Source organism: Lactuca serriola, chromosome 2 (assembly GCF_051521515.1).
Source record: "Lactuca serriola cultivar US96UC23 chromosome 2, Lser_US96UC23_V15, whole genome shotgun sequence".
Taxonomy (NCBI): domain Eukaryota; kingdom Viridiplantae; phylum Streptophyta; class Magnoliopsida; order Asterales; family Asteraceae; genus Lactuca; species Lactuca serriola.
Genome location: NC_136409.1, coordinates 201,614,149 through 201,623,574, shown reverse-complemented (window position 1 = coordinate 201,623,574; position 9,426 = coordinate 201,614,149). Strand labels below are relative to the sequence as shown.

General features: G+C 32.8%; 1 protein-coding gene across 1 annotated transcript; it reads left to right on the top strand.

Moving 5' to 3' along the window:
* The first annotated feature begins 717 nt into the window (after positions 1–717).
* Positions 718–2,464, top strand: LOC145088146 (GDSL esterase/lipase At5g33370-like). Its single transcript, XM_079026364.1, has 5 exons — positions 718–1,034; positions 1,117–1,244; positions 1,334–1,576; positions 1,689–1,941; positions 2,048–2,464. The coding sequence occupies exons 1-5, from the start codon at positions 788–790 to the stop codon at positions 2,278–2,280; spliced, it is 1,104 nt and encodes a 367-aa protein (XP_078882490.1). The 5' UTR covers positions 718–787; the 3' UTR covers positions 2,281–2,464.
* Positions 2,465–9,426: the final 6,962 nt, after the last annotated feature.

Below are 9,426 nucleotides of genomic sequence, written 5' to 3'. Positions count from 1 at the left end.
ATATATCCAAGTGCAAGATTCGAACTATGGTAAGCCATGTAATTAAGAGCCAAAAGTTATTGCTTCGACCATATAAGTCACCATGACAACAATAATCGATTGGTTATTTTTTGCTAGAAACCATGAAAACTTCCATTGTAGGTTCTACATGAGGGGTTGGTTGGTTGGGGTGGGGGTCCAAAAGCCACAAGAAACAGCTCACCACCTCCCCTTTCACGAGATCTTTGTAGCATTGGTTTAATACTCATCAACTTTAAGCTTCAACCTCAGGACTCCTATTCAATAGGATTCAGCAAACAAATGAATTTAATGCTATGCCTCATTCTGGTTTACTTGTACTTACGCTCTCTCAACCTATCATTGCTCTAACGGCTTTTCACAGCCTTCACGTTCATCACATGCAACCTTATTTAAGATCTCCTCCCTATCAAACAAATTCCTCCAATCTTTTTTATGTATATCCTAAATCCATGAATTTTGAGAAATGCAATTAATTATTCATGTTGTTAGTATACGTAAAATGAAAGAATTAATTAATCTTCCCAGCAACGTCCACCTGAATACTTACAATCTGAACTACCACTGATCAATAGCATGCTGCATCATTGATGGTGCTTCTTCTTTACAACTGTGCTACCTACACATGATGCAGGGATCGAGCTAAAAGTTCAATGGATTTTGCAATATTATATTTCAAAAAGAATCTTTATATATATAAACGGATCACGTATATTCTCCATAAAATTGCGATCATATAGCGTAGCCGATTATTGTAAAAAAACTATTCATGGCTATCTCTACATCATATGGTCTTTCCTTCACCTTCATTTTAACCATATGGGTAGTGGCATCAGTCTGTCTTAGGGCTGACGCTCGAGCGTTTTTTGTGTTTGGAGACTCACTAGTCGACAATGGAAACAACAACTACTTGGTTACATCTGCCCGAGCCGACTCACCTCCTTATGGCATTGATTACCCTACACACAGACCAACGGGCCGTTTCTCTAATGGCCTCAACATGCCTGACCTTATCAGTAGAGTTTCTAACATACATAACCTTTTATTAACATTCATTATTTATATATTTGTTGATTTAATTTATACGTACAATGCCAGGTCAGCGCATGGGGGAGGAGCCCACATTGCCGTACTTGAACCCTCAACTTACAGGACGGAGGCTACTCGTTGGTGCTAATTTTGCGTCTGCAGGGATTGGAATACTTAATGACACCGGTGTCCAATTCGTAGAATTCTTTCTTTCTATCTTTTTCATGAAGCTTACAATGCAACTTCATAAATCATGATGAGTATTAATTACCGATATGCTTTTCAGGTGAATATAATTCGGATTCCGTTGCAGTTTGAATACTTTAAGCAGTATCAACAACGATTAAGCGGCCTTATAGGAGCGAACCAGGCTAAAAAGCTTGTAAAAAACGCGGTCGTTCTCATGACACTTGGTGGCAACGATTTTGTCAACAATTACTATTTGGTTCCTTACTCAGCTCGCTCTCGACAATATGCGCTACCTAACTATGTCCGTTTTATCATATCGGAATACAAAAAGATTTTAATGGTATGCATAATGCATGCAATCATATACTATATAAAATTAATTACCATTCATTCAAGCTTACAGATTTGTGTAAACCATAAACTTCAAATCGTTGATTAATAATTAAATGCAGAAACTGTATGATTTGGGAGCTCGTAGGGTTCTTGTCACAGGAACTGGCCCGTTGGGGTGTGTGCCAGCGGAACTAGCCCAGCGCAGCCGGAATGGTGAATGTGCAACCGAACTTCAGAAAGCTGCAGGATTATATAACCCACAACTTAACAAAATGCTGAGTGATCTCAATAGCAAAATAGGCAGTCATGTATTCATCAGTGTGAACTCGAAGAAGATGCACTCCGACTTTATCAGTGATCCAGGAGCTTTTGGTAAATGAGGCCGAACATATTTGTTTTATTTGTGCATGGTATCGCATGCATGTATATGTACATGTGGTTGAGTTTGAGTTAATTAAAGATGGTTGGGTGTATGCAGGATTTGTGTCGGCAAAGATAGCATGCTGTGGACAAGGACCATACAATGGGCTGGGTCTATGCACCCCACTGTCAAACTTGTGCGATAACAGAGATTTGTATGCCTTTTGGGACGCATTCCATCCCTCGGAAAAAGCCAACAAGATTATCGTCGAGCAAATGATGACTGGTTCAACCGAATACATGAGTCCCATGAATCTAAGCACCATTTTGGCCTTGGATTCTCAGAAATAGCTAGTGACCATTTATTTCAATAAAATTCAATATATGTTGTTCATCTAGTGCGTACGTTGTTGATTTTTTTTACTTTTCTAAAGTTGTTCCTATTGAATAACATGCCTTGATTGTGTAACTGTTAAAATCTAACGATTTTATATGTAATATAACGTCTGAAGCGATACCTATTTTAAGTTTTTAATTTTTGAAAGTATTCTAACATTTCTTGTACTTTACCAATTTTTTTCTTTATACTTTAATTTGGACAATAGTCCTTTTCCAAACCATTATTTTTTTTTTAATTTATCTGTTGTGAAAAAATAAGGTATTTAATGTTAGAGAAATTAAATATCCTTTTATATTAGTGTCATTTTTTGTATAAAATTAATTATATATATATATATATATATATATATATATATATATATATATATAATTAATTTTATACAAAAAATGACACTAATATAAAAGGATATTTAATTTCTCTAACATTAAATACCTTAATTTTTTCACAACAAACTCGGGTTCTATCCTTTCCCTAAAAGATAACAAAAAAATCCTTAGTAAACCAGTTTCTTATTAAGGGTTTCACTGCTTTGGACGCAGATAGAACTCTACACCATTCCCCCAGAAACCTTTACGAGGGGAAAACGGTAGTGTGTCTCCGTCCAGTTGACATTTTAATATATTTTTCATCATTTCATATAAGGAAAAGTTACACTTTAGTATCAAGATTTTTTTTGAACGAAAAAATCCTAAAAATCGGCAAAAATTTACAGTTTGACCATTTTTGACTGGTTGAAACCGGTACCATATTAATTTGGGACTATTTCGTAAACTAACCCAAAATATATGGACTTTTATGTAAACAAAAATATTAGGATTTTTCTGTAAGTAAAAATATTAAGACTTTTCTGTAAACATAATTATTATTATTATTATTATTATTATTATTATTATTATTATAATTAAGAATATAAATAAGATTACTATTTTTTGAATTTGTATTATTAATATTTTTAATAAAACATATAAAGGCATTTAAATGAAAAAATAATGACATTGTTTAAGGGTGGAGGTGGAGGAGATTGTGATGTTTTTATCATTGAAATAATGAGCTTCTGCTTGTATATTTTTACTTTGTATATGGTCATTTCACATTTGTTATTATTGTTTTCAATTCAGAATATTAATACTTAAATATTTAAAAGAAATTACATATTTGTAAAATTGTTTATAAATAGTTTAAGGAAGAAGAATTTCTCACTTTGTATATAAAATTGTTTAAAGTAGAGGAATTACTTTCCAAATCCAACATATCCACTACAAACATCTATAGACAAAATTGCAAGAATGGCCCCTGTGGTACGTCAAAACTAGCACCTTTGGTCCAAAATGGGTTTGGCTTGCAAGGATGGTCCAATAGTTTCGTTTTGTTGCGAGTTTGGTCTAATTTCCTATGCACTTTTTTATAATGACGGATTTGCCCTTATATTTTAATTTTCCATTTTTATTTTATTATCAGTAATTAAAAAGCAATTAAAAATAAAAAAATAAAATACTCTCTCTCTCTCTCTTTCTCTCTCTTTCTCTTTCTCTCTCTATCTCTCTCTTTACAAAGAAAATTAATACAGATCTGGTAGTGGATTTTTAAAATGAAGAACCCTAACTTTTATCAATTTTGTTCAATTCATTGTATGAAGTCGAATAGACTAAACACATATACACTCATATATGCATATGAATCTCAAGAACACTCGGTTTTTCCTGAGTTCAAGAACAAGAACATCATATTCACGAACTAAGAAATCGATTTCTGATGAACTGCCATCACCACCATCGGAATCAATTTCTTCTATGAATTGCCCAACTCAAACCCACAAGTACACTAACAACTTAATAAACATAAAGATGAAGGTAAACTGCACCCCTTTTATCCCCCTCCCTGAATCGCAGACACCGTATACCCTAAATCAGTACAGGTTAAAGAGATTACGATTTACAAATGAAAGGGATTACGATTTACAACCTAGAAAATTTTGCGTCCTTTCCAATTATTGAATCAAATGCCAATCATGTCCCTCTCTCTTGTTCTTCTCTGAATCGGTGTTTGAATCAGATGCCAATCATGTCCCTCTATCTTGTTCTTCCCGTCACTGCTACACCCCATCACCATGCTCGTCTCCTTCAGATATGTTCAACCTGTATCTAGAGGATCGATGACCCCCTTGATCGATGACAACCACCTCGTCGGAGGCTTAACAGCCGAGGAAAATCGATCCGAAGTGTCTTCCCCTCGATTTCCAGTCATGAAACCCTCCATCTGAAAACCCTAGCCACCAAGAAACCCTAATCATCAAGAAACCCAAACTTCAAATCTCGATCTCCTTTCTCTCGTTGCATCTGTCTAGGTTCAAAGGGAGGGTAGCTACGATCGAATCGGGTGTTCGGGGTGGTGCTACCTGACCGGAGGGAGGCGGAGGGGCAGCCTAGGCCGGTGACAACCACTCGTTCTTCTTCTTTGGACAGTGGTAAGCAAGAAACGAGAGAGAGAGAGAGAGAGAGAGAGAGGGTATTTTATTTTATTTTGTTTTATTTTTAATTGTTGGTAATAAAACAAAATTGAAAAATTAAATAATAAGGGCAAAATTGTCTTTCCAAAAAAATTCAAACCAAATTGGACGAAACTTGCAAGAAAATGAAACTTTTGGACCATTGATGCTAGCCAAAACCGTTTTGGCCCAAACATGCTAGTTTTGATATAACACAGGGACCATTTTTGCAATTTTGTCACATCTATATAAAACATGTCCTATTACTTTTTATTAAACAATATATTGTAAATAATACTTTTGAATTTTGATATGGGCTACCTATCTATGTAGATGTTTGTAGTGAATTTGTTGGATTTGGAAAGTAATCATTCCACCTTAAACAATTTTATATACAAAGTGAGAAATCCTTTACCTTAAACTATTTATAAACAATTTTACAAAATGCAAATTATTTTAAATTGTTAAGTATTAATATTTTGAAATTGAAAACAATAATAACAAATATGCAAATTATTTGAAAGTATTCTAACATTTCTTGTACTTTACCAATTTTTTTCTTTATACTTTAATTTGGACAATAGTCATTTTCCAAACCATTATTTTTTTTTAATTTATCTGTTGTGAAAAAATAAGGTATTTAATGTTAGAGAAATTAAATATCCTTTTATATTAGTGTCATTTTTTGTATAAAATTAATAATATATATATATATATATATATATATATATATTATTAATTTTATACAAAAAATGACACTAATATAAAAGGATATTTAATTTCTCTAACATTAAATACCTTAATTTTTTCACAACAAACTCGAGTTCTATCCTTTCCCTAAAAGATAACAAAAAAAATCCTTAGTAAACCAGTTTCTTATTAAGGGTTTCACTGCTTTGGACGCAGATAGAACTCTACACCATTCCCCCAGAAACTTTTACGAGGGGAAAACGGTAGTGTGTCTCCGCCCAGTTGACATTTTAATATATTTTTCATCATTTCATATAAGGAAAAGTTACACTTTAGTACCAAGATTTTTTTAAACGAAAAAATCCTAAAAATCGGCAAAAATTTACAGTTTGACCATTTTTGACCGGTTGAAACCGGTACCATATTAATTTGGGACTATTTCGTAAACTAACCCAAAATATATGGACTTTTATGTAAACAAAAATATTAGGACTTTTCTGTAAGTAAAAATATTAAGACTTTTCTGTAAACATTATTATTATTATTATTATTATTATTATTATTATTATAATTAAGAATATAAATAAGATTACTATTTTTTGAATTTGTATTATTAATATTTTTAATAAAACATATAAAGGCATTTAAATGAAAAAATAATGACATTGTTTAAGGGTGGAGGTGGAGGAGATTGTGATGTTTTTATCATTGAAATAATGAGCTTCTGCTTGTATATTTTTACTTTGTATATGGTCATTTCACATTTGTTATTATTGTTTTCAATTCAGAATATTAATACTTAAATATTTAAAAGAAATTACATATTTGTAAAATTGTTTATAAATAGTTTAAGGAAGAAGGATTTCTCACTTTGTATATAAAATTGTTTAAAGTAGAGGAATTACTTTCCAAATCCAACATATCCACTACAAACATCTATATAAAACATGTTCTATTACTTTTTATTAAACAATATATTGTAAATAATACTTTTGAATTTTGATATGGGCTACCTATCTATGTAGATGTTTGTAGTGAATTTGTTGGATTTGGAAAGTAATCATTCCACCTTAAACAATTTTATATACAAAGTGAGAAATCCTTTACCTTAAACTATTTATAAACAATTTTACAAAATACAAATTATTTTAAATTGTTAAGTATTAATATTTTGAAATTGAAAACAATAATAACAAATGTGAAATAACCGTATACAAAGTAAAAATATAAAAGTAGAAATTCATGATTTCAGTGTTAAAAACATCATCATCTCCTCCACCTCCACCCTTAAATAATATCATTATTATTTCATTTAAATGCATTTATATGTTTTATTAACAATATTAATAATACAAGTTCAAAAAATAGTATTTTTATTTATCTTTTTAATAATAATAATAATAATAATAATAATAATAATAATAATAATAATAATAAAATAATAATAATAATAATAATAATAAGGGTTTTGTTTGCAGAAAAGTCATCATATTTTTGTTTACAGAAAAATCTAACATTTTTGTTTATAGAAAAGTCTTAATATTTTGGGTTAGTTTACGAAATAGTCTCAAATTAATTTGGTACCGGTTTCAACCGGTCAAAAAGGGTCAAATTGTAAATTTTTGCCGGTTTTTAGGACTTTTTCGTTCAAAAAAAAAAATATTGGGACTAAAGTGTAACTTTTCCGTAAATATTGAGACTTTTCTGACAATTTCCCTTTCACATAAATACAAAGATAAATAAAAAGAAGACAAAATTGCAAAAATAGTCCCTGTGGTATGCATTTTTTTGGGGTTTTAGTCCAAACAGTGACTTTTTTGCATTGGTGGTCCTTTTGACCATGTTTGTTTGTGATTTTGGTCCCTCGGAAAACTGAAAAGACTAAAATGCCCTTACTGATATATTTTTTATATTTTTTCTATTTAATTTAAAAGAAAAAGAAAATAAATAACTAATTTGGGCCCACATATCTCTCTCTCTCTCTCTCTCTCTCTCCATTCCTTCATTCATCGGGTAGAACACATTCCTTCAAAACTTCCCGTTTTTCTTCACCACCGGCCAAGGAAGAGGTTGTCGGTCACCGGAGCTGCCTTTGTCTGCTGTGTTTTCTGTCGAATTAAGAAAGAAACAACGAGGAACTACTAGAGCAGCCCATATCCCCACCATTGTCGGCGATGATAGTCACCAACACCTGTCTCTCTTTCTTCTTCGTGTGTTGCTACTGGCGCGGGAGCAAATGAACCAAGGAGGGCTCTCCATAGATCGGTTGCCCGTCCTTGCCTCGTGATTTCTCAGTCATCACCGGAGCTTCCCGTTAGCTGCCTTCGTTCCTTTCTTCTTGATCTGTCGAATCTCGTTGGTTGGAGCTTTGGGGGAAATACACTTACGTTCCTTTCTTCTTGATATGTGATTGACTCAAAAGATGAATATATAAAAAGATCCACCGTCCTTACTCCCTCTACTTCCCAAAAAGGTTTGTCATCATCATCCTCTTCTTCATCATCGTTTCCCCCAACTTGGTGACTCCCCTGCTACTTATACCAACTAAACCCTCATCTACTCCACCATCATTAATCTCAAACATAACCATCATCTCGTTGAGTTAACTGAGAGAGATTAAACATCGTATACCAAGTGATCGATGAAACGCCTAAGTCAACTAAGGTTTCTCTGTAAATCAAAGTGAGCCCATCGTGAGTTGTAGTTCAAAGGAAGAGGCAATTTTGCGATTCGTTATCAGCTGTCTTCAATCGACGAAATGAAGCACACAACTGAAATTGCGTTGGTGAAGATAAAGAGACTGAGACGACGAGAGCTTATCAATGACGGCAGCATGTGGTGGACCGGAGAGTCTCAACAGCAGCAGTGATGGTCAATGGGTGGAAGGAAGCGGTCCTCCGGTGATGATTTGCAAAAGGAGGAAGACGGAGACGATCGTTGTAGTCAGTGGTTCAGAAGATGGCGAAAAAGGGTGTTTGGGTTACTGTAATAGACGAGCAACAACCAAGAAAGGAAAAGGGGGTGTTTGGGTGATTCGGTCGACGGAATGGATAGAATGAGGGTGAAGACAGTCGGTGGCGATGAGCTATTTCCGACCACCTCTTGACTGATCTGATAGCGAAATATGTGGGAGGGGGTTTGGTGGCCCTTATCAACGAAGCAACAAGGAGGGTGTTTGGAGAGAGAGAGAGAGAGAGAGAGAGAGAGAGAGAGAGAGCAGGTGGGTCCCATTCTTGATTTCATTTAACATTTATAATTAAATAAAAGAAAAAAATATTTAAGTAAATGGAAAAAACAAATTAAAAGGGCAAAGTAGTCTTTTCAAGATTATCAGGGACCAATTCTACAATGAAAGTAGCCCAAAAGGACTAGGAAACCAAAAAAGTCACTGTTTGGACTAAAACCCCAAAAAAATACATACCACAGGGACCATTTTTGCAATTTTGTCTAAAAAGAAAAACAAAAAGATTTCTTCATTAATATATATGGTTTTTAACTGAGAAGTTGTACTTTTCAAATATGTATAACGTGTTGCCAAAGTTTCTATAAGCTTTTAAAATGCGTAAATTTATATAAAATTAAGGGTTAATTGCAAAAAATTATAATCTTTTTAAATAATTAATTTTTGAAATTTGGTTACTTTTGTTACAATTTAATCACTAAGTTTTTCTAATTTTTTCTAATTTTGACAGTTTAACAGATCAACTCAGTTAACTACTAACGTATAAATATGCTGAAATGATACTATTTGGTTATTAGACGATAACATATATTGATGACGTGTCAAAACTAAAATAAAATAACATAAAAGACACTATGTTTTTTTAATAGTTTGAAACTCATTGTTTGTTCCAAATCGAACATCATACTTTCTAATTTTGTTTAATGTTTGATGATTTCCATTTGAAACCATATAAATGAG